Source organism: Fringilla coelebs (assembly GCF_963513975.1).
Source record: "Fringilla coelebs genome assembly, chromosome: 34".
In the NCBI taxonomy this organism is placed as follows: Eukaryota; Metazoa; Chordata; class Aves; order Passeriformes; family Fringillidae; genus Fringilla; species Fringilla coelebs.
The window spans coordinates 87,846-113,902 of NC_140060.1; the positions used below are offsets into that span (position 1 = coordinate 87,846).

The 26,057-nt window shown below is 55.5% G+C and overlaps 1 protein-coding gene across 1 annotated transcript in view; it reads left to right on the top strand.

Annotated features, from left to right (window-relative positions):
- The window catches only part of SUPT16H (SPT16 homolog, facilitates chromatin remodeling subunit), a gene marked incomplete at its 5' end in the record, with an annotated part of 65,299 nt that overhangs the window by 18,420 nt on the left and 20,822 nt on the right, over positions 1–26,057 (top strand). Inside the window, 11 exons of the mRNA XM_084224164.1 lie at positions 849–1,000; positions 4,422–4,594; positions 7,805–7,895; positions 8,015–8,088; positions 10,260–10,372; positions 12,690–12,755; positions 13,960–14,055; positions 17,691–17,806; positions 19,545–19,698; positions 21,927–22,054; positions 24,727–24,862. Coding sequence (XP_084080290.1) covers positions 849–1,000; positions 4,422–4,594; positions 7,805–7,895; positions 8,015–8,088; positions 10,260–10,372; positions 12,690–12,755; positions 13,960–14,055; positions 17,691–17,806; positions 19,545–19,698; positions 21,927–22,054; positions 24,727–24,862 — 1,299 coding nt within the window. The remainder of the gene's footprint in view (positions 1–848; positions 1,001–4,421; positions 4,595–7,804; positions 7,896–8,014; positions 8,089–10,259; positions 10,373–12,689; positions 12,756–13,959; positions 14,056–17,690; positions 17,807–19,544; positions 19,699–21,926; positions 22,055–24,726; positions 24,863–26,057) is intronic.

The following is a 26,057-nucleotide window of genomic DNA, read 5'->3' on the forward strand; positions in this document are numbered from 1 at the left end:
AAAATTCAACATTTTGGGCTCCATTCTGTCCAAATTTGAGCATTTTTGGTGCCACCCTCCTGTTTTGGGGCTGGATCTCCGTGATAAAAGCCTGGGATGGTTCTGTGACGTCACGGTGACGTCATGATGACGTCACAGTGACAGAAATGGGACTTTGGAGGAGAGGCTGGACTCCCAAAAATGGGAATTTTGGGGTCAGGATGGGCTAAAAATTGAAATTTTGAGGTTGCAATTGGGCAAGTTTGTCCAAAAAGGACATCATGATTTGTGTTGGTCCAAAAATGTGAATTTTGGGCCCAAAACCGGGCAATTTTTGGGTCAATCTCCCTTAAAATTCAACATTTTGGGCTTGGCTTTGTCAAAATTTGAGCATTTTTGGGGCCACCCTCCTGTTTTGGGGCTGGATCTCCGTGATAAAAGCCTGGGATGGTTCTGTGACGTCACGATGATGTCATGATGACGTCACAGTGACAGAAATGGGAGTTTGGAGGAGGGGTTGGACTCCCAAAAATGGGAATTTTGGGGTCAGGATGGGCCAAAAATTGAAATTTTGAGTTCCCAGTTGATCCAGTTTGCCCATAAACGACATCTTTTTGACATTTTGGGCCAAAAATGGCTACTTTGGGCCCAAACTGACCCAAACCCGGGCAGTTTTTGGGTCAATTTCCCTTAAAATTCAACATTTTGGGCTCGGCTCTGTCCAAATTTGGGCATTTTTGGGGCCACCCTCCTGTTTTGGGGCTGGATCTCCATGACCAACGCCCGGGGGGGGGTTCTCTGATATCGGGATGACGTCGTGATGACGTCACGCTGACGTCACGCTGACGTCACGCCGGTGTCACCTGCAGAAGGTGCGGCACAGCAAGCTGGCCGAGGCGGTGGAGAAAGCCATCGAGGAGAAGAAATACCTGGCTGGGGCCGACCCCTCGGCCGTGGAGATGTGCTACCCGCCCATCATCCAGAGCGGGGGCAACTACAACCTCAAGTTCAGCGTGGTCAGGTACCCAAAATCACCGGAATTCACCCCAAAATCCAAAATCCCCGAATCCACCCAAAAATCCCCGTAAAAATACCCAAAAAATTCACAGAAAAATCACAAAAAAATCCCCCCAAAATCCCCGCCCATCATCCAGAGCGGGGGCAACTACAACCTCAAATTCAGCGTGGTCAGGTACCCAAAACCCCCGGAATTCACCCCAAAATTCAAAATCCCCGAATCCGCCCAAAAATCCCCACAAAAATCCCCATAAAAATACCCAAAAAATCACAGAAAAATCCCCCAAAAATCCCCGCCCATCATCCAGAGCGGGGGCAACTACAACCTCAAGTTCAGCGTGGTCAGGTACCCAAAATCCACAGAATTCACCCCAAAATCAACAGCGGCACAAAAACCCCACAAAAATACCCAAAAATTCACCCAAAAAATCACAGAAAAATCCCCCAAAAATCCCTGCACATCATCCAGAGCGGGGGCAACTACAACCTCAAATTCAGCGTGGTCAGGTACCCAAAATCACCGGAATTCACCCCAAAATCAACAGCGGCACAAAAACCCCACAAAAATCCCCATAAAAATACCAAAAAAAATCCAAAAATTCACCCAAAAATAGCCCTGCCCATCATCCAGAGCGGGGGCAACTACAACCTCAAATTCAGCGTGGTCAGGTACCCAAAATCCCCCAAATTCACCCCAAAATCAACACCGGCACAAAAACCCCAGAAAAATACCCAAAAAAACCCCCAAAAAATCACAAAAAAATCCCCCAAAATTCCCTGCACATCATCCAGAGCGGGGGCAACTACAACCTCAAGTTCAGCGTGGTCAGGTACCCGAAATCACCGGAATTCACCCCAAAATCCAAAATCCCCGAATCCGCCCAAAAATCCCCACAAAAATACCCAAAAATTCATCCAAAAAATCACAGAAAAATCCCCCAAAACATCCCTGCCCATCATCCAGAGCGGGGGCAACTACAACCTCAAATTCAGCGTGGTCAGGTACCCGAAATCCTCTGAATTCACCCCAAAACTAACAACTACCCAAAAACCCCCAAAATCTGCATAAAAATACCCAAAAAAATACCCAAAAAATCACAAAAAAATCCCTGCCCATCATCCAGAGCGGGGGCAACTACAACCTCAAGTTCAGCGTGGTCAGGTACCCAAAATCCTCTGATTTCACCCCAAAATCCAAAATCCCCGAATCCGCCCAAAAATCCCCACAAAAATACCCAAAAATTCACCCAAAAAATCACAGAAAAATCCCCCAAAAATCCCTGCCCATCATCCAGAGCGGGGGCAACTACAACCTCAAGTTCAGCGTGGTCAGGTACCCAAAATCCACGGAATTCACCCCAAAATCAACAGTGGCACAAAAACCCCAAAATCTGCACAAAAATACCCCAAAAAAATACCCAAAAAATCACAAAAAAATCCCTGCACATCATCCAGAGCGGGGGCAACTACAACCTCAAGTTCAGCGTGGTCAGGTACCCGAAATCACCGGAATTCACCCCAAAATTAACATGTGCACAAAAACCCCACAAAAATCCCCATAAAAAATACCCAAAAATTCACCCAAAAAATCCCAGAAAAATCCCCCAAAAATCCCTGCCCATCATCCAGAGCGGGGGCAACTACAACCTCAAGTTCAGCGTGGTCAGGTACCCAAAATCACCGGAATTCACCCCAAAATCAACAGCGGCACAAAAACCACCTAAATCCACACAAAAATCCCCACAAAAATCCCCCAAAATTCCCTGGTTTTCCCAATTCCCCCATTCCTAACCCCATTTTTCCCATTTTTTCCCCCATTTTTACCAGTTTCCTGGTTTTTCACCCCATTTTCACAGCGACAAGTCCCACATGCACTTCGGGGCCATCACTCCCATTTCTGACCCCATTTCTGACCCCATTCCCCCATTTCTGACCCGTTTTTCTCCCCGTTTTTCCCCTTTTCCCCCTTTTTTCCCATTTTTTCCCCCATTTTTACCAATTTCCCCATTTTTCCCCCCAATTCCACAGCGACAAGTCCCACATGCACTTCGGGGCCATCCCCTGTGTTTATCCCCATTTCTGACCCCATTTCTGACCCGTTTTTCTCCCCGTTTTTCCCATTTTTCCCATTTCTCACCCCATTTTTACCAATTTCCCGGTTTTTCCCCCCATTTCCACAGCGACAAGTCCCACATGCACTTCGGGGCCCTCCCCTGTGTTTATCCCCATTTCTGACCCCATTTCTTCCCGAATTTCCCATTTTTTCCCATTTTTTCCCATTTTTTCCCATTTTTTCCCGTTTTTTCCCATTATTTCCCATTTCTCACCCGATTTTTACCAATTTCTGGGTTTTTCCCCCCAATTCCACAGCGACAAGTCCCACATGCACTTCGGGGCCATCACCCCCATTTCTGACCCCATTTCTGACCCCATTTCTTCCCGAATTTCCCATTTTTTCCCGTTTTTTTCCCGATTTTTCCCATTTTTCCCATTTCTCACCCCATTTTTACCAATTTCCCGGTTTTTCCCCCATTTCCACAGCGACAAGTCCCACATGCACTTCGGGGCCATCACCCTCATTTCTGACCCCATTTCTGACCCCATTCCCCCATTTCTCACCCGTTTTTCTCCCCGTTTTTTCCCATTTTTTCCCATTTTTCCCTTTTTTTTTCCCATTTTTACCAATTTCTGGGTTTTTCACCCCAATCCCGCAGCGACAAGTCCCACATGCACTTCGGGGCCATCCCCTGTGTTTATCCCCATTTCTGACCCCATTTCTGGCTCGTTTCTCTCCCCGTTTTTTCCTGAATTTCCCATTTTTTTCCCATTTTTCCCATTTTTTTCCCCGTTTTTACCAATTTCCCCTTTTTTCCCCCCATTTCCACAGCGACAAGTCCCACATGCACTTCGGGGCCATCACCTGTGTTTATCCCCATTTCTGACCCCATTTCTCACCCATTTTTCACCCCTTTTTTTTCTCTTTTTCCCGTTTTTTCCCATTTTTCCCATTTTTTTCCCCGTTTTTACCAATTTCTGGGTTTTTCCCCCCATTTCCACAGCGACAAGTCCCACATGCACTTCGGGGCCATCCCCTGTGTTTATCCCCATTTCTGACCCCATTTCTGACCCCATTTCTGACCCCATTTCTTCCCGAATTTCCCATTTTTTCCCATTTTTTCCCGATTTTTCCCATTTTTCCCATTTTTTTCCCCATTTTTACCAATTTCCCGGTTTTTCCCCCCAATTCCACAGCGACAAGTCCCACATGCACTTCGGGGCCATCCCCTGTGTTTATCCCCATTTCTGACCCCATTTCTCACCCGTTTTTCTCCCCGTTTTTCCCCCTTTTTCCTGTTTTTTCCCCGTTTTTCCCATTTCTCACCCGATTTTTACCAATTTCTGGGTTTTTCCCCCCAATCCCACAGCGACAAGTCCCACATGCACTTCGGGGCCATCACCTGCTCCATGGGCATCCGTTACAAGTCCTACTGCTCCAACCTGGTCCGGACCCTGATGGTGGATCCCTCCCAGGACATGCAGGAGCACTACGGCTTCCTGCTGAGCCTGCAGGAGGTGCTGCTGCGGGAGCTGAGGCACGGTGAGTGACCCCTGAGTGACCACTGAGTGACCACTGAGTGACCACTGAGTGACCTGAGTGACCACTGACCCGCCCGGACTGACCCCGTCACCGTCCGTCCATGACTGAGCCCTGAGCGTCCCCTGTGAGCTGCACCGGCTGAGTGACCACTGAGTGACCCTCACTGACCACTGACTGACCCCCACTGAGTGACCACTGAGTGACCACTGAGTGACCAGAGTGACCACTGAGTGACCAGAGTGACCACTGACCCACCTGGACTGACCCCGTCACCGTCCGTCCATGACTGAGCCCAGAACGTCCCCTGTGAGCTGCACCGGCTGAGGGACCACAGAGTGACCCTCACTGACCACTGACTGACCCCTGAGTGACCACTGAGTGACCCCTGAGTGACCACTGAGTGACCACAGTGACCACTGAGTGACCACAGTGACCATTGACTGACCACTGACCCCAGGACATGCAGGAGCACTACGGCTTCCTGCTGAGCCTGCAGGAGTTGCTGCTGAGGGAGCTGAGGCACGGTGAGTGACCACTGAGTGACCACTGAGTGACCACTGAGTGACCACTGAGTGACCACTGAGTGACCACTGAGTGACCAGAGTGACCATTGACTGACCACTGACCCCAGGACATGCAGGAGCACTACGGCTTCCTGCTGAGCCTGCAGGAGGTGCTGCTGAGGGAGCTGAGGCACGGTGAGTGACCCCTGAGTGACCACTGAGTGACCACTGAGTGACCACAGTGACCATTGAGTGACCCCTGACTGACCACTGACCCGCCCGGGCTGACCCCGTCACCGTCCGCCCATGACTGAGCCCTGAGCGTCTCCTGTGAGCTGCACTGGCTGAGTGACCCCTGAGTGACCATTGAGTGACCCTCACTGACCACTGACTGACCGCTGAGTGACCACTGACTGACCCCTGACTGACCACTGAGTGACCAGAGTGACCACTGACCCGCCTGGGCTGACCCTGTCATCGTCCGTCCATGACTGACCCCAGAACGTCCCCTGTGAGCTGCACCGGCTGAGTGACCACAGAGTGACCCTCACTGACCACTGAGTGACCACAGAGTGACCACTGAGTGACCACTGAGTGACCACAGTGACCACTGAGTGACCACAGTGACCACTGACTGACCAGAGTGACCATTGACTGACCACTGACCCCAGGACATGCAGGAGCACTACGGCTTCCTGCTGAGCCTGCAGGAGGTGCTGCTCAGGGAGCTGAGGCACGGTGAGTGACCCCTGAGTGACCACTGAGTGACCACTGAGTGACCACTGAGTGACCATTGACCCGCCCGGGCTGACCCCTGACTGACCCGTCCCAGGACATGCAGGAGCACTACGGCTTCCTGCTCAGCCTGCAGGAGGTGCTGCTGCGGGAGCTGAGGCACGGTGAGTGACCCCTGAGTGACCAGAGTGACCCCTGAGTGACCACTGAGTGACCACTGAGTGACCACAGTGACCACAGTGACCCCTGACTGACCACTGACCCGCCCGGACTGACCCCGTCACCGTCCGTCCATGACTGACCCTGTTACATCCCCCATGAGCTGCACCGGCTGAGTGACCACAGAGTGACCCTCACTGACCACTGAGTGACCCCTGAGTGACCCTCACTGACCCCTGAGTGACCCCTGAGTGACCACTGAGTGACCACTGACTGACCAGAGTGACCACTGACTGACCCCTGACCCCAGGACATGCAGGAGCACTACGGCTTCCTGCTCAGCCTGCAGGAGGTGCTGCTGAGGGAGCTGAGGCACGGTGAGTGACCCCTGAGTGACCACTGAGTGACCACTGAGTGACCACAGTGACCACTGAGTGACCAGAGTGACCACTGACCCGCCCGGACTGACCCCGTCACCGTCCGTCCATGACTGAGCCCAGAACGTCCCCTGTGAGCTGCACCGGCTGAGTGACCACTGAGTGACCATTGAGTGACCCTCACTGACCCCTGACTGACCCTGACTGACCCCCCTGACCCCTGCTGACCCCCGAGTGACCCCGAGTGACCCCTGAGTGACCCCCGAGTGACCGCAGTGTCCTTGCAGGGGCGCGCCTGTGCGACGTCTACGCCGCCGTCATGGACGTGGGGTGACCCCTGCTGACCCCTGACTGACCCCACTGACCCTGACTGACCCCCCTGACCCTGCTGACCCCTGAGTGACCCCTGCTGACCCCTGAGTGACCCCTGAGTGACCGCAGTGTCCTTGCAGGGGCGCGCCTGTGCGACGTCTACGCCGCCGTCATGGACGTGGGGTGACCCCTGCTGACCCCTGACTGCTCCCAATGACCCCTACTGACCCTGACTGACCCCAATGACCCCTGACTGACCCCTCTGACCCCTCCTGACCCCCGAGTGACCCCTGCTGACCCCTGAGTGACCGCAGTGTCCTTGCAGGGGTGCGCCTGTGCGACGTCTACGCCGCCATCATGGACGTGGAGTGACCCCTGCTGACCCTGACTGACCCCACTGACCCTGACTGACCCCTCTGACCCCTGCTGACCCCTGAGTGACCCCTGAGTGACCCCCTGACCCCTGAGTGACCCCTGAGTGACCGCAGTGTCCTTGCAGGGGCGCGCCTGTGCGACGTCTACGCCGCCGTCATGGACGTGGGGTGACCCCTGCTGACCCCCACTGACCCCCCTGACCCCTGACTGACCCCCTCTGACCCTGCTGACCCCTGAGTGACCCCCGAGTGACCCCTGAGTGACCGCAGTGTCCTTGCAGGGGCGCGCCTGTGCGACGTCTACGCCGCCGTCATGGACGTGGAGTGACCCCTGCTGACCCTGACTGACCCCTGCTGACCCCCCTGACCCTGACTGACCCCCCTGACCCCTGAGTGACCCCTGCTGACCCCTGAGTGACCCCTGAGTGACCGCAGTGTCCTTGCAGGGGCGCGCCTGTGCGACGTCTACGCCGCCGTCATGGACATGGGGTGACCCCTGCTGACCCCTGACTGACCCCACTGACCCTGACTGACCCCTGAGTGACCCCTGAGTGACCCCTGAGTGACCCCTGAGTGACCGCAGTGTCCTTGCAGGGGCGCGCCTGTGCGACGTCTACGCCGCCGTCATGGACATGGGGTGACCCCTGCTGACCCCTGACTGACCCCACTGACCCTGACTGACCCCTGAGTGACCCCTGAGTGACCCCCTGACCCCTGAGTGACCCCTGAGTGACCGCAGTGTCCTTGCAGGGGCGCGCCTGTGCGACGTCTACGCCGCCGTCATGGACGTGGTGAAGAAGCAGCGCCCGGAGCTGCTGGGCAAGATCACCAAGAATTTGGGGTGAGAAGGGGCGGATTTGGGGCTGGGGTCACCCAGGGGTCACCCAGGGGTCACCCAGGGGTCACCCAGGGGTCACTGTGGTCACTCTGGTGGTCACTGTGGTCACTCTGGTCACTCAGGTTCGCCATGGGCATCGAGTTCCGCGAGGGCTCCCTGGTCATCAACAGCAAGAACCAGCAGCGCCTCAAGAAGGGTGAGCGCCAAAAACACCGGGATTCGCCCCAAAATGGGGCTGGGGAACCCCAAAATCTTCGGGTTTCGCCCCAAAACGGGGCTGGGGCACCCCAAAACCCCTGGTACGACCCCAAAATCTCTGGGTTTTGCCCCAAAATGGGGCTGGGGCACCCCAAAACCTCTGTGTTTCACCCCAAAATGGCCCTGGGGCACCCCAAACCCCTGTGTTTCACCCCAAAACGGGGCTGAGGAACCCCAAAACGGGGCTGGGGCACCCCAAAACCGCCGGTATGACCCCAAAATCCATGGGATTCGCCCCAAAATGGGGCTGGGGAACCCTGAATGGGGCCGGGGCACCACAAAATCCTCACGTTTCACCCCAAAATGGCCCTGGGGCACCCCAAAACGTCTGTGTTTCACCCCAAAATGGCCATGGGGCACCCCAAATCCCCGGGTTTCACCCCAAAACCCCCGGGTTTCGCCCCAAAATGGGGCTGAGGCAGCCCAAAACCTCTGTGTTTCACCCCAAAACCCTCGGTACCACCCCAAAACCCCCAGGTTTGGCCCCAAAACGGGGCTGGACCACCCCAAAACCTCCGGTACCACCCCAAAACCCCCGTGTTTCGCCCCAAAATGGGGCTGAGGCAGCCCAAAATCCGCAGGTTTCACCCCAAAACAGGGCTGGGGCACCCCAAAACCCCCGGTACCACCCCAAAATCCTCAGGTTTCACCCCAAAACAGGGCTGGGGCACCCCAAAATGGGGTTTGATCCCCCCAAAATCCCTGTGTTTCACCCCAAAATGGGGCTGGACCACCCCAAAACCCCCGGGTTTCACCCCAAAATGAGGCTGGGGCACCCCAAAATCCCCAAGGTTTGCCCAAAAACGGGGCTGGGGCACCCCAAATTCCTGGGTTTCATCCCAAAACGGGGCTGGGGCACCCCAAAATCCCCGGTACCACCCCAAAATCCCCAGGTTTCACCCCAAAATGAGGCTGGACCACCCCAAAACCCCGGGTTTCACCCCAAAATGGTCCTTTATCACCCCAAAACCTCTGTGTTTCACCCCAAAATGGCCCTGGGGCACCCCAAAATGGGGTTTGGTCCCCCCAAAATCCCTGGCTTTCACCCCAAAATGGGGCTGGACCACCCCAAAACCCCCGGGTTTCACCCCAAAATGGGGCTGGGGCACCCCCAAATCCCCAGGTTTCACCCCAAAATTATTTTTTTCCTCATTTCCCACATTTTTCTGATTTTAACCGATTTCCCCCATTTTCCATCTGTTCCAGGGATGCTGTTTTTCCCCATTTTCCCCAGTTTTTCCCCATTTTTGACGTTTTTAACCAATTTCCCCGTTTTTCTCCCCAAACCAGGGATGCTGTTCTTTACTCATGTCTCAGTTTTTTCCCGTTTTTAACCAAAATCCCCGTTTTTCACCCCAAACAGGGATGGTGTTATTTGCTGATTTTTGCCGGATTTCCCCATTTTTGATGTTTTTAACCAAAATCCCCGTTTTTGGCCCCAACCCAGGGATGGTGTTATTTGCTGATTTTATCTGGAATTCCCCATTTTTGTTACTTTAACCAAAATCCCCGTTTTTCCCCCCAAACCAGGGATGCTGTTCTTTACTGATTTTATCTGGAATTCCCCATTTTTGATATTTTTAACCAATTTCCCCGTTTTTCTCCCCAAACAGGGATGGTGTTCTTTACTGACTTTATCTGGAATTCCCCATTTTTGATGTTTTTAACCAAAATCCCCGTTTTTCCCCCCAACCAGGGAGGCTGTTTTTCCCCATTTCCCCACGTTTTTCCCCATTTTTGATGTTTTTAACCAAAATCCCCGTTTTTTGCCCCAAACAGGGATGGTGTTCTATACTCATTTCTCGTTTTTAACCAATTTCCCGTTTTTAACCAATTTCCCCGTTTTTCTCCCCAAACAGGGATGGTGTTCTTTACTGATTTTACCTGGAATTCCCCATTTTTGATGTTTTTAACCAATTTCCCCGTTTTTCACCCCAAACCAGGGATGGTGTTTTTTGCTGATTTTATCTGGAATTCCCCATTTTTGATGTTTTTAACCAAAATCCCCATTTTTCTCCCCAAACAGGGATGGTGTTTTTCCCCATTTCCCCCCGTTTTTCCCCATTTTTCTCGTTTTTAACCAAAATCCCGGTTTTTCACCCCAACCAGGGATGGTGTTCAGCGTCAACGTGGGGCTGTCGGAGCTGCCCAACCGCGAGGCCAAGCGGCCGGAGGAGCGAAGCTACGCCCTCTTCCTGGGGGACACCGTATTGGTGGACGAGGTGGGCGGGGCCTCACACAGCCAATCACACCCCGGGGTCACGCAGGCACCGCCCAGTCACAGCGCGGGGGGAGGAGTCACACACAAACCCACCAATCACGGCAGGGCTCACACACACAGCCACCAATCAGAGCTGTGCTCTCTTCCTGGGGGAACCCGTATTGGTGGATGAGGTGGGCGGGGCCAGGGCGCGCCAACCAATCACTGCATGGCAGGAGGAGTCACCCACAAACCCACCAATCACAGCGGGGCTCACAGTCCTGTTTCCCCGCCTCTTTTCCTGACCAATCCCGTATCCCCAATCCTGACCAATCCCGTGTCTCCTTTCCCCCATCCTGACCAATCCCTGTGCCCCAATCCTGACCAATCCCGTGTCCCCTTTCCCAATTCTGACCAATCCCGTGTCCCCTTTCCCCTGACCAATCCCGTGTCCCCTTTCCCCGTTCCTGACCAATCCCGTGTCCCCTTTCCCATTTCTGACCAATCCCGTGTCTCCTTTCCCCTGACCAATCCCGTGTCCCCTTTCCCCGTTCCTGACCAATCCCGTGTCCCCTTTCCCCTGACCAATCCCGTGTCTCCTTTCCCTGTTCCTGACCAATCCCGTGTCCCCTTTCCCCGTTCCTGACCAATCCCGTGTCCCCTTTCCCCAATCCTGACCAATCCCGTGTCTCCTTTCCCCCCTCCTGACCAATCCCGTGTCCCCTTTCCCCGTTTCTGACCAATCCCGTGCCTCCCCATATCCCCAATCCTGACCAATCCCGTGTCCCCTTTCCCCAATCCTGACCAATCCCGTGTCCCCTTTCCCCAATCCTGACCAATCCCGTGTCTCCTTTCCCCCCCATTTCTGACCAATCCCGTGTCTCCTTTCCCCCCTCCTGACCAATCCCGTGTCCCCTTTCCCCGTTTCTGACCAATCCCGTGTCTCCTTTCCCCCCTCCTGACCAATCCCGTGTCCCCTTTCCCCGTTTCTGACCAATCCCGTGCCTCCCCATATCCCCAATCCTGACCAATCCCGTGTCCCCTTTCCCCGTTTCTGACCAATCCCGTGTCTCCTTTCCCAATTCTGACCAATCCCGTGTCTCCTTTCCCCGTTCCTGACCAATCCCGTGTCCCCTTTCCCCTCTCCTGACCAATCCCATGTCCCCAATCCTGACCAATCCCGTGTCTCCTTTCCCCCCTCCTGACCAATCCCGTGTCCCCTTTCCCCCTCCTGACCAATCCCGTGTCTCCTTTCTCCCCTCCTGACCAATCCCGTGTCCCCTTTCCCCCCTCCTGACCAATCCCGTGTCCCCTTTCCCCAATCCTGACCAATCCCGTGTCCCCTTTCCCCCCCATTTCTGACCAATCCCGTGTCCCCATGTCCCAATCCTGACCAATCCCGTGTCCCCTTTCCCCCTCCTGACCAATCCCGTGTCCCCATGCCCCAATTCTGACCAATCCCGTGTCTCCTTTCTCCCCTCCTGACCAATCCCGTGTCCCCTTTCCCCCCTCCTGACCAATCCCGTGTCCCCTTTCCCCGTTCCTGACCAATCCCGTGTCCCCTTTCCCTGTTCCTGACCAATCCCGTATCCCCATTCCTGACCAATCCCGTGTCCCCTTTCCCCCTCCTGACCAATCCCGTGTCCCCTTTCCCCCCTCCTGACCAATCCCGTGTCCCCTTTCCCCCCTCCTGACCAATCCCGTGTCCCCTTTCCCCCCTCCTGACCAATCCCGTGTCCCCTTTCCCCAATCCTGACCAATCCCGTGTCCCCTTTCCCCCCCATTTCTGACCAATCCCGTGTCCCCTTTCCCCATTCCTGACCAATCCCGTGTCCCCTTTCCCCGTTTCTGACCAATCCCGTGTCCCCTTTCCCCAATCCTGACCAATCCCGTGTCCCCTTTCCCGCCTCCTGACCAATCCCGTGTCCCCTTTCCCCCCTCCTGACCAATCCCGTGTCCCCATATCCCCAATCCTGACCAATCCCGTGTCCCCTTTCCCCAATCCTGACCAATCCCGTGTCCCCAATCCTGACCAATCCCGTGTCCCCTTTCCCTGACCAATCCCGTGTCCCCTTTCCCCAATCCTGACCAATCCCGTGTCCCCAATCCTGACCAATCCCGTGTCCCCTTTCCCCTGACCAATCCCGTGTCCCCTTTCCCCATTCCTGACCAATCCCGTGTCCCCTTTCCCCCCTCCTGACCAATCCCGTGTCCCCTTTCCCCTGACCAATCCCGTGTCCCCTTTCCCCCCTCCTGACCAATCCCGTGTCCCCTTTCCCCAATCCTGACCAATCCCGTGTCTCCTTTCCCCGTTCCTGACCAATCCGGTGCCTCCGCAGGACGGCCCGGCCGTGGTGCTGACGGCGGTGAAGAAGAAGGTGAAGAACGTGGGGATCTTCCTCAAGGTCAGCGGGTTTGGGGCTAAAAACGGCGATTTTGGGCAAAAATAAAAATATAAATATCCCTGGGGAGGGTTTGGGGATCTTCCTCAAGGTCAGCGGGTTTGGGGCTAAAAACGGCGATTTTGGGCAAAAATAAAAATATAAATATCCCTGAGGGGGCTGGGGGAGGGAACGGGGCGGGTTTGGGGCTAAAAACGGCGATTTTGGGCAAAATAAAAACCCCAAATATCCCTGAGGGGAGGGTTTGGGGATCTTCCTCAAGGTCAGCGGGTTTGGGGCTAAAAACGGCGATTTTGGGCAAAAATAAAAATGTAAATATCCCCTGGGGGGGAACTGGGGGGGTTTGGGGCAGTTTGGGTCATTTTGGGGAGTTTGGGCCATTTTGGGGTTTGGGTCAGTTTGGGTCATTTTGGGGAGTTTGGGCCATTTTGGGGTTTGGGGCAGTTTGGGTCATTTTGGGGAGTTTGGGCCATTTTAGGGTTTGGGTCAGTTTGGGTCAGTTTGGGGAGTTTGGGTCATTTTGGGGTTTTGGGCCAATTTTGGCCTTTGGGTCATTTTGGGGGTTTGGGACATTTTGGGTTATTTTGGGTCCTTTTAGGGTTTGGGTCAGTTTGGGTAATTTTGGGGTGTTTGAGCCATTTTGGGGTTTGGGTCAGTTTGGGTCTTTTTGGGGGGTTTGGGCCATTTTGGGGAATTGGGTCAGTTTGGGGGATTTTCCTGGAATTCGGGATTTTCTGGATTTTGGGGATTTTTGAGCGTTTTTGAGATTTTTGGGCGTTTTGAGAATTTTTCAAACATGGGGGTTTTGGGGATTTTGGGGTTTGGAATTTTGGGGTTTTTGGGGGGTTTTTGGAGGTTTTGGGGATTTGAGGATTTGGGGATTTTGGGGTTTGGAATTTTGGGGTTTTTGGGGGTTTTTGGAGGTTCGGGGGATTTCAGGGATTTGAGGATTTTTGGGAATTTGGGTTTTGGGATTTTTGGGAGGTTTTTGGAGGTTTTGGGGATTTCAGGGATTTGAGGATTTTTGGGAATTTGGGTTTTGGGGTTTTTGGGGGGTTTTTGGAGGTTCTGGGGATTTGAGGGATTTGGGGATTTTTGGGATCTGGGTTTTGGGATTTTTGGGGGTTTTTGGAGGGTTTGGGGATTTGAGGATTTGGGGATTTTTGGGAATTTGGGTTTTTCCCAATTTCGCCGTTTCTGTGCCCAGAACGAGGACGAGGACGAGGAGGAGCCGGACAAGGACGCGGCCGAAGATCTCCTGGGGAGGAGCTCCAGGGCAGCCCTGCTGACCGAGAGGACACGGGTGAGTGACCACTGAGTGACCACTGACCACTGACCATCCCTGAGTGACCACTGACCATCACTGACCGGTACTGACCGGTACTGACCATCACTGACCATCCCTGAGAGCTCCAGGGCGGCGCTGCTGACCGAGAGGACACGGGTGGGTACTGACCACTGAGTGACCACTGAGTGACCACTGAGTGACCAATGACCACTGAGTGACCACTGAGTGACCTCTGAGTGACCACTGAGTGACCACTGACCAGTGAGTGACCACTGAGTGACCAGAGTGACCACTGAGTGACCACTGACCATCACTGACCGGTACTGACCGGTACTGACCATCACTGACCATCCCTGAGAGCTCCAGGGCGGCGCTGCTGACCGAGAGGACACGGGTGGGTACTGACCACTGACCAGTGAGTGACCAGAGTGACCACTGAGTGACCACTGAGTGACCACTGAGTGACCACTGACCATCCCTGACCATCCCTGAGAGCTCCAGGGCGGCGCTGCTGACCGAGAGGACACGGGTGGGTACTGACCACTGAGTGACCACTGACCACTGACCACTGACCATCACTGACCATCACTGACCATCCCTGAGAGCTCCAGGGCGGCCCTGCTGACCGAGAGGACACGGGTGAGTGACCACTGAGTGACCACTGAGTGACCACTGAGTGACCACTGAGTGACCAGAGTGACCAGAGTGACCAGAGTGACCACTGAGTGACCACTGACCCCTACTGACCATCCCTGACCATCCCTGACCATCCCTGAGCACTGAGAGCTCCAGGGCAGTGCTGCTGACCGAGAGGACACGGGTGGGTACTGACCACTGACCACTGAGTGACCACTGAGTGACCACTGAGTGACCACTGACCGGTACTGACCATCACTGACCATCCCTGAGCACTGAGAGCTCCAGGGCGGCCCTGCTGACCGAGAGGACACGGGTGGGTACTGACCACTGAGTGACCACTGAGTGACCACTGAGTGACCAGAGTGACCCCTGAGTGACCCCTGACTGACCCCTAAATGACCATTCCTGTGTCCAGAACGAGCTGACCGCTGAGGAGAAGCGCCGGGCCCACCAGAAGGAATTGGGTGCACTGACCATGACTGACCATGACTGACCATGACTGACCACCCCTGACCCTGACTGACCCCTGAGTGACCCCCTGACCTCTGACTGACCCCTGAGTGACCTCTGGGTGACCCCTGACCTTTCCAGAACGAGCTGACGGCCGAGGAGAAGCGCCGGGCCCACCAGAAGGAATTGGGCACACTGACCATGACTGACCATGACTGACCCCTGAGTGACCCCCTGACCTCTGAGTGACCCCTGGGTGACCCCTGGGTGACCCCTGACCTTTCCAGAACGAGCTGACGGCCGAGGAGAAGCGCCGGGCCCACCAGAAGGAATTGGGCACACTGACCATGAGTGACCATTACTGACCATGACTGACCATGACTGACCATGACTGACCCATGACTGACCCCTTGACCCCTGAGTGACCCCTAAATGACCCCTGAATGACCTTTCCAGAACGAGCTGACGGCCGAGGAGAAGCGCCGGGCCCACCAGAAGGAATTGGGTGCACTGACCATTGCTGACCATTAGTGACCATGACTGACCCCTGAGTGACCCCTGACTGACCCCTGACTGACCCCTGTGTGACCCCTGACCTTTCCAGAACGAGCTGACCGCTGAGGAGAAGCGCCGGGCCCACCAGAAGGAATTGGGGACACTGACCATGAGTGACCATGAGTGACCACCCCTGACCATGACTGACCCCTGAGTGACCCCTTGACCTCTGACTGACCCCTGAGTGACCCCTGTGTGACCCCTGACCTTTCCAGAACGAGCTGACGGCCGAGGAGAAGCGCCGGGCCCACCAGAAGGAATTGGGCGCACTGACCATGACTGACCATGACTGACCACCCCTGACCCTGAGTGACCCCTGAGTGACCCCTGAGTGACCCCTGTGTGACCCCTGACCTTTCCAGAACGAGCTGACGGCCGAGGAGAAGCGCCGGGCCCACCAGAAGGAATTGGGCACACTGACCATGAGTGACCATGACTGACCATGAGTGACCATGACTGACCCCTGAGTGACCCCTTGACCCCTGACTGACCCCTGAGTGACCCCTGGGTGACCCCTGACCTTTCCAGAACGAGCTGACGGCCGAGGAGAAGCGCCGGGCCCACCAGAAGGAATTGGGCACACTGACCATGAGTGACCATGACTGACCATTGCTGACCATGACTGACCATGACTGACCATGACTGACCATCCCTGACCCTGAGTGACCCCTGAGTGACCCCCTGACCCCTGAGTGACCCCTGGGTGACCCCTGACCTTTCCAGAACGAGCTGACGGCCGAGGAGAAGCGCCGGGCCCACCAGAAGGAATTGGGCACACTGACCATGACTGACCATGAGTGACCATGACTGACCATGACTGACCCTGAGTGACCCCTGAGTGACCCCTTGACCCCTAAATGACCCCTGAATGACCTTTCCAGAACGAGCTGACGGCCGAGGAGAAGCGCCGGGCCCACCAGAAGGAATTGGGCACACTGACCATGACTGACCATGAGTGACCATCACTGACCCCTGAGTGACCCCCTGACCCCTGACTGACCCCTGTGTGACCCCTGACCTTTCCAGAACGAGCTGGCGGCCGAGGAGAAGCGCCGGGCCCACCAGAAGGAATTGGGCACACTGACCATGACTGACCATGACTGACCATGACTGACCCCTGACTGACCCCCTGACCCCTGAGTGACCCCTGAGTGACCCCTAAATGACCACTCCTGTGTCCAGAACGAGCTGACCGCTGAGGAGAAGCGCCGGGCCCACCAGAAGGAATTGGGCACACTGACCATGACTGACCATCACTGACCACCCCTGACCCTGAGTGACCCCTGAGTGACCCCTTGACCTCTGAGTGACCCCTGACTGACCCCTGGGTGACCTCTCCTCTGTCCAGAACGAGCTGACGGCCGAGGAGAAGCGCCGGGCCCACCAGAAGGAATTGGGCGCACTGACCATGAGTGACCATGACTGACCAGTACTGACCCTGACTGACCCCAGACTGACCCCTGAGTGACCCCTGAGTGACCCCTTGACCCCTAAATGACCCCTGACCTTTCCAGAACGAGCTGACGGCCGAGGAGAAGCACCGGGCCCACCAGAAGGAATTGGGTGCACTGACCATTACTGACCATGACTGACCATGACTGACCCCTGAGTGACCCCCTGACCTCTGAGTGACCCCTGAGTGACCCCTTGACCCCTAAATGACCCCTGAATGACCTTTCCAGAACGAGCTGACGGCCGAGGAGAAGCGCCGGGCCCACCAGAAGGAATTGGGCGCACTGACCATGACTGACCATGACTGACCATTACTGACCACCCCTGACCCTGAGTGACCCCTGAGTGACCCCTTGACCCCTAAATGACCCCTGAATGACCTTTCCAGAACGAGCTGACGGCCGAGGAGAAGCGCCGGGCCCACCAGAAGGAATTGGGCACACTGACCATGAGTGACCATGACTGACCAGTACTGACCCTGACTGACCCCAGACTGACCCCTTGACCTCTGAGTGACCCCTGACTGACCCCTAAATGACCTCTGACCTTTCTAGAATGAACTGACAGCCGAGGAGAAGCGCCGGGCCCACCAGAAGGAATTGGCCACGCAGCTGAACGAGGACGCGCGGCGGCGCCTGACGGAGCAGCGGGGAGAGCAGCAGACCCAAAAGTAGGAGAATTCACCCCAAAAATGGGGGAGGTCACCTAAAACTCAGAGAATTCGCCCCAAAAATGGGAGAGGTCTGCCCAAAACTCGGAGAATTCACCCCAAAAATGGGGGAGGTCACCCAAAACTGGGAGAATTCGCCCCAAAAGTGGGAGAATTCACGCCAAAAGTAGGAGAATTCACCCCAAAAATCAGAGTTCACCCCAAACTGGGAGAGGTCACCCAAAAAGTGGGAGAATTCACGCCAAAAGTAGGAGAATTCACCCCAAAAATGGGGGAGGTCACACCGAAAATGGGGGAGGTCACACCAAAAGTGGGAGAGGTCACCTCAAAACTTGGAGAATTCACCCCAAAAATGGGGGAGGTCACCCAAAAATGGGAGAGTTCACACCAAAAGTAGGAGAATTCACCCCAAAACTGGGGGAGGTCACCTAAAAAATCAGAGAGGTCACCCCAAAAATGGGAGAATTCACACCAAAACTGGGAGAATTCAGCCCAAAACTCGCAGAGTTCACCCCAAACTCTGGGAATTAACCCCAAAACTGGGAGAATCGCCCCAAAACTGGGAGAATTTATCCCAAAACTTGGAGAATCGCCCCAAAAGTGGGAGAGTTCACCCAAAACTGGGAGAGTTCACCTCAAAAGTAGGAGAATTCACCCAAAATAGGAGAATTCACCCCAAAAGTCAGAGAGTTCACCTCAAAAGTAGGAGAATTCACCCCAAAACTGGGAAAATTCACCTCAAAACTGGGAGAATTCACCCCAAAACTGGGAGAGTTCACGTCAAAACTGGGAGAATCGCCCCAAAACTCGGAGAATTCACCCCAAAACTGGGAGAGGTCACCCCAAAACTCAGAGAATTCAACCCAAAAGTAGGAGAATACACCCAAAACTGGTAGAATCGCACCGAAACTCGGAGAATTCGCCCCAAAACTGGGAGAGTTCACCCCAAAATGGGAGAGTTCACCCCAAAATGGGAGAGTTCACCCCAAAATGGGAGAGTTCACCCCAAAAGTAGGAGAATTTGCCCCAAAAGTAGGAGAATTTGCCCCAAAAGTAGGAGAATTCACCCCAAAACTGGGAGAATTGCCCCAAAACTCAGAGAATTCACCCCAAAACCTTGACCATGGAGGCGGCCCCAGGCCCATGGCCCTGAGTGACCCAAATCCCTCGGTTCCTGCCCCAAATCCTGCCCCAATTCCTGCCCCAAATTTCCCCGTTTTTACCCCAGTTCCTGACCCAAATCCCGTCCTGGTTCCTGCCCCAGTTCCTGCCCCAAATCCTGACCCAAATTCCCCCGTTTTTACCCCAATTCCTGACCCAATTCCTGCCCCGATTCCCACCTTGATTCCTGCCCCAAAATCTCGTTTTTCCCAAAATCCCGTTTTTTCGCCCCAATCCAGGGCCCGTAAATCCAACGTCTCCTACAAGAGCGCGGCGCTGCTGCCCAAGGATCCCTTTTTCCCCCAAAACCTGCTTTTTTTTTCCCGAAATCCCCATTTTTCTCCCTAAATCCCCATTTTTCTCCCCAAAATCTCATTTTTTCCCAAAATCCCGTTTTTTCACCCCAATCCAGGGCCCGTAAATCGAACGTCTCCTACAAGAGCGCGGCGCTGCTGCCCAAGGATCCCTTTTTCCCCCCATTTTTCCTTCCAAACCCCTCAGTTTTGTTCCCCAAATCCCTGTTTTTCCCCCAAATTCCCGTTTTTTCCCAAAATCCCGTTTTTTCGCCCCAATCCAGGGCCCGTAAGTCCAACGTGTCCTACAAGAGCGCGGCGCTGCTGCCCAAGGAGCCGCACGTGCGCGAGATGAAGATCTACATCGACAAGAAGTACGAGAGCGTCATCATGCCCGTCTTCGGCATCGCCACGCCCTTCCACATCGCCACCATCAAGGTCCCAAAATCCCCCGAATTCACCCCAAAAATAAATCCGGGAGTTTCAGGGCTGGGAGAGGGGAAATCGGGGGGAAAATGCGGGGAAATGGGAATGTGGGGGTGGGGAGTGGGTGTGGAAATGGAGAGATGGGGAATCAGCACCATCAAGGTCCCAAAATCCCCCGAATTCGCCCCAAAAATAAATCCGGGAATTTCGGGGCTGGGAGAGGGGAAATTGGGGTGAAACCGGGGGGAAATGGGAATGTGGGGGTGGGGAGTGGGTGTGGAAATGGAGAGATGGGGAATTGGCACTGAAAGGGACCCAAAATCGCTGGAATTCGCCCCAAAAATAAATCTGGGAGTTTTGGGGGAAGGGAGGGCGGGATCGGGGTGAAATCGGGGGGAAATGGGAAAGGGGGGTGGGGAGTGGATATGGAAGTGGGGAATTGACATGAAAAGAGATCGAAAAGCCCCAAAATCGCCGGAATTCACCCCAAAAATAAACTGGGGAGTTTTGGGGGAAGGGAGGGGGAAATCGAGGGGAAAACGGGGGGAAATGGGAAAGGGGGGTGGGGAGTGGGTGTGGAAATGGAGAGATGGGGAATTGGCACTGAAAGGGTCCCAAAATTGCCGGAATTCACCCCAAAAATAAATCAGGGGGTTTCGGGGGAAGGGAGGGGGAAATCGGGGGGGAAACCGGGGGGAAATGGGAAAGGGGGGTGGGGAATGGACATGGAAGTGGGGAATTGACACGAAAAGAGATAGAAAAGCCCCAAAATCGCCGGAATTCGCCCCAAAAATAAATCTGGGAGTTTCAGGGGAAGGGAGGGCGGGATCGGGGTGAAACCGGGGGGAAATGGGAAAGGGGGGTGGGGAATGGGTGGGGGAGAGGGGAAATGGGGAATTGGCACTGAAAGGGACCCAAAATTGCCGGAATTCACCCCAAAAATAATTCTGGGAGTTTTGGGGGCGGGAAAGGGGAAATTTGGGTGAAAAGGGGATGGAAATGGGAAAGTGAAAGCGGGGAATGGATGGGGAGATGGGGAATTGACACGAAAAGGGATCAAAAAGCCCCAAAATCCCCATTTTTTTGCCCCAAATCCCCATTTTTCCCCCTAAATCCCTGTTTTTCCCCCAAACCCCCGTTTTTTCCCAAAATCCCGGTTTCTCACCCCAAATTTCCCCTCCCAGAACATCAGCATGTCGGTGGAGGCCCCAAATCCTCATTATTTCCCCCCAAATCCCCATTTCTCTCCCGAAACCCCATTTTGCCCCCCCAAATCCCCGTTTCTTGCCTGAGACCCCTGTTTTATCCCAAAATCCCGGTTTCTCACCCCAAATTTCCCCTCCCATTCCAGAACATCAGCATGTTGGTGGAGGGTGACCCCATTTCTCCCCCCAAATCCTCATTATTTCCCCCCAAATCCCCATTTCTTGCCCAAAATCCCATTTTTTCCCCCCCTAAATCCCCATTTTTCCCCCAAGCCCCCGTTTTTTCCCAAAATCCCGGTTTCTCACCCCAATTTCCCTCCCATTCCAGAACATCAGCATGTCGGTGGAGCCCCCAAATCCTCATTATTTCCCCCCAAATCCCCCTTTCTCCCCCCAAATCCCCATTTTTTCCCCCCAAGTCCCCGGTTTTCCCCACAATTATTGATTTTTCCCCCCCAAATCCCCGTTTTTCCCCCCAAGCCCCCGTTTTTTCCCAAAATCTCCGTTTCTCACCCCAAATTTCCCATTTCAGAACATCAGCATGTCGGTGGAGCCCCCAAATCCCCCTTTCTTCTCCCAAATCCCCTTTTTTTCCCCCCAAATCCCATTTCTCCCCCAAGATCCCATTTTTCCCCCCAAAATCCCAGTTTTCCCCCCAAGCCCCAGTTTTTTCTCAAAATCCCGGTTTCTCACCCCAAATTTCCCTGTTTTTAGAACATCAGCATGTCGGTGGAGGGTGACACCCTTTTCCCCCCCAAATCCCCGTTTTTTTGCCCAAAATCTCAGTTTTTTCCCCCCCTAAATCCCCATTTTTCCCCCCAACCCCCCGTTTTTTCCCAAAACCTCCATTTCTCACCCCAAATCTCCCCTCCCAGAACATCAGCATGTCGGTGGAGGGTGACCCCATTTTTCCCCCCCAAATCCCCATTTTTTGCCCAAAATCTCAGTTTTTTCCCCCGAAAATCTCAATTTTTCCCCCCAACCCCCCGTTTTTTCCCAAAATCTCCGTTTCTCACCCCAAATTTCCCCTCCCAGAACATCAGCATGTCGGTGGAGGGTGACTACACCTACCTGCGCATCAACTTCTTCTGCCCCGGCTCCGCCCTGGGCCGCAACGAGGGCAACATCTTCCCCAACCCCGAGGCCACCTTCGTCAAGGAGATGTGAGTGACCCCTGACCTCTGACCCTGAGCATGACCTCTGACCCCTGACCATGACCCCTGACCTCTGACCCCTGACCCCGAGGGCAACATCTTCCCCAACCCCGAGGCCACCTTCGTCAAGGAGATGTGAGTGACCCCTGACCCCTGACCTCTGACCTCTGACCTCTGACCTGACACTGACCCCTGACCTCTGACCTGACACTGACCCCTGACCCCGAGGGCAACATCTTCCCCAACCCCGAGGCCACCTTCGTCAAGGAGATGTGAGTGACCCCTGACCCCTGACCCTGACCTCTGACCTCTGACCTGACACTGACCCCTGAAACTGACCATGACCCCTGACCCCGAGGGCAACATCTTCCCCAACCCCGAGGCCACCTTCGTCAAGGAGATGTGAGTGACCCCTGACCCCTGACCCCGGACCTCTGACCATGACCTCTGACCCCTGACACTGACCATGACCTCTGACCTGACACTGACCCCTGACCCCGAGGGCAACATCTTCCCCAACCCCGAGGCCACCTTCGTCAAGGAGATGTGAGTGACCTCTGACCCCTGACCCTGACACCCTGACCCCTGACCTCTGACCTGACACTGACCCCTGACCTGACACTGACCCCTGAAACTGACCATGACCCCTGACCTCTGACCCCGAGGGCAACATCTTCCCCAACCCCGAGGCCACCTTCGTCAAGGAGATGTGAGTGACCCCTGACCCCTGACCTCTGACCCTGAGCATGACCTCTGACCCCTGAGCATGACCTCTGACCTGACACTGACCCCTGACCCTGAGGGCAACATCTTTCCCAACCCCGAGGCCACCTTCGTCAAGGAGATGTGAGTGACCCCTGACCCCTGACCCTGAGCATGACCTCTGACCCCTGACCTCTGACCTGACACTGACCCCTGAAACTGACCATGACCCCTGACCCCGAGGGCAACATCTTCCCCAACCCCGAGGCCACCTTCGTCAAGGAGATGTGAGTGACCCCTGACCCCTGACCTCTGACCTCTGACCTGACACTGACCCCTGACCTCTGACCCCTGACCTCTGACCTCTGACCAAGGCCACCCTGTGGTCACCCTGCGGTCAGCGTGGTCACCCCACAGTCAGTGTGGTCACCATGGTCACCCAGTGGTCACTGTGGTCGCCTGGTGGTCACTGTGGTCACTCAGTGGTCAGTGTGGTCACTGTGGTCACCCAGTGGTCACTGTGGTCACCCTGTGGTCAGTGTGGTCACCCAGTGGTCACTGTGGTCACTGTGGTCACCCGGTGGTCAGTGTGGTCACCGTGGTCACCCTGTGGTCACTGTGGTTCCCTGGTGGTCAGTGTGGTCACTCAGTGGTCACCCTGCGGTTAGCGTGGTCACTGTGGTCACCCAGTGGTCACTGAGGTCACCCCGTGGTCAGCATGGTCACCCGTTGTCAGTGCGGTCACCATGGTCACCTGGTGGTCAGCGTGGTCACCCAGCGGTCACTTGGTCACTCAGCGGTCACTGTGGTCACTCAGTGGTCACTGTGATCACCGTGGTCACTGTAGTCACTCAGTGGTCACTCAGTGGTCACTCAGTGGTCACTGTGGTCACTCAGTCGTCACTCTGCTGTCACCGTGGTCACTGTGGTCACTCAGGGGTCACCCAGTGGTCACTGTAGTCACTCAGTGGTCACCCATTGGTCACTCACTGGTCACCCATTGGTCAGTGTGGTCACTCAGTGGTCAGTGTGGTCACTCAGTGGTCACCCAGTGGTCACTCAGTGGTCAGTGGTCACTCAGTGGTCACTCATGGTCACTCTGTCCGCAGCACGTACCGCGCCTCCAACCTGAAGTGGTCACTGTGATCACCGTGGTCACTCAGTGGTCACTGTGGTCACCGTGGTCACTCAGTGGTCACTCAGCGGTCACTGTGGTCACCCATTGGTCAGTGTGGTCACTCAGTGGTCACTCAGTGGTCACTCTGTCCGCAGCATGTACCGCGCCTCCAACCTGAAGTGGTTACTGTGATCACCGTGGTCACTCAGCGGTCACTGTGGTCACTCAGCGGTCACTGTGATCACTGTGGTCACTCAGCGGTCACTCAGCGGTCACTCAGTGGTCAGTGGTCACTCAGTGGTCACTCAGTGGTCACTCAGCGGTCACTGTGGTGACTCAGCGGTCACTGTGGTCACTCAGTGATCACTCAGTGGTCAGTGGTCACTCACTGGTCACTCAGTGGTCACTCGTGGTCACTCTGTCCGCAGCACGTACCGCGCCTCCAACCTGAAGTGGTCACTGTGATCACTGTGGTCACCCATTGGTCACTCAGTGGTCACTCAGCAGTCACTGTGGTCACTCAGCGGTCACTGTGATCACTGTAGTCACTCAGTGGTCACTCAGTGGTCACTCAGTGGTCACTCAGCAGTCACTCAGCAGTCACTGTGGTCACTCAGTGGTCACTCAGTGGTCACTCAGTGGTCAGTGGTCACTCAGTGGTCACTCAGTGGTCACTCAGTGGTCACTCAGTGGTCACTCATGGTCACTCTGTCCGCAGCACGTACCGCGCCTCCAACCTGAAGTGGTCACTGTGATCACCGTGGTCACTCAGTGGTCACTGTGATCACTGTGGTCACTCAGTGGTCACTCAGCAGTCACTCAGTGGTCACTCAGTGGTCACTCGTGGTCACTCTGTCCGCAGCACGTACCGCGCCTCCAACCTGAAGCCGCCGGGCGAGCAGACGGTGCCGGCGTCCAACCTGCAGAACGCCTTCCGCATCATCAAGGAGGTGCAGAAACGCTACAAGACCCGGGAGGCCGAGGAGAAGGAGAAGGAGGTCAGCAGGGGTCACCCAGGGGTCACTCAGGGGTCACTCGGGGGTCACTCGGGGTCACTCAGGGGTCAGCGGTCAGCCGGCGCCTTCCGCATCATCAAGGAGGTGCAGAAACGCTACAAGACCCGGGAGGCCGAGGAGAAGGAGAAGGAGGTCAGCAGGGGTCACTCAGGGGTCACCCAGGGGTCAGCAGGGGTCACTCGGGGTCACTCAGGGGTCACTCAGGGTCACTCGGGGTCAGCGGTCAGCCGGCGCCTTCCGCATCATCAAGGAGGTGCAGAAACGCTACAAGACCCGGGAGGCCGAGGAGAAGGAGAAGGAGGTCAGCAGGGGTCACTCAGGGGTCACCCGGGGGTCAGCAGGGGTCACTCAGGGGTCACTCGGGGTCACTCGGGGTCACTCGGGGTCAGCGGTCAGCCGGCGCCTTCCGCATCATCAAGGAGGTGCAGAAACGCTACAAGACCCGGGAGGCCGAGGAGAAGGAGAAGGAGGTCAGCAGGGGTCACCCAGGGGTCACTCAGGGGTCAGTGGGGTCACTCAGGGGTCACCAGGGGTCACTCGGGGTCAGCGGTCAGCCGGCGCCTTCCGCATCATCAAGGAGGTGCAGAAACGCTACAAGACCCGGGAGGCCGAGGAGAAGGAGAAGGAGGTCAGCAGGGGTCACCCAGGGGTCACTCAGGGGTCACTCGGGGTCACTCGGGGTCAGCAGGGGTCACTCGGGGTCAGCGGTCAGCCGGCGCCTTCCGCATCATCAAGGAGGTGGGCACTGGTCACTCAGGGGTCACTCAGGGGTCACTCAGGGTCATTCAGGGTCACTCAGGGGTCAGCAGGGTCACTCAGGGGTCACTCAGGGTCACTCGGGGTCACTCAGGGTCACTCAGGGTCAGCGGTCAGTGGTCAGTGAGTGGACATTGGGTGGAAGTTGGGTGGTCAGTGAGCGATCGCTGAGGGGTCAGTGAATGTTAAATGGTCATTGAGTGGACATTGGGTGGTCAGTCAGAGGTCAGTGGTCAGTCAGGGGTCAGTCAGTGGTCAGCAGATGGTCAGTCAGGGGACATTGAGGGGGCAGTCAGTGGTCAGTGGTCACTCAGGGGTCAGTCAGTGGTCAGTGGTCAGTCAGGGGTCAGTCAGTGGTCATTGGGTGGTCAGTCAGTGGTCAGTCAGTGGTCACTCAGGGGTCAGTCAGTGGTCAGTGGTC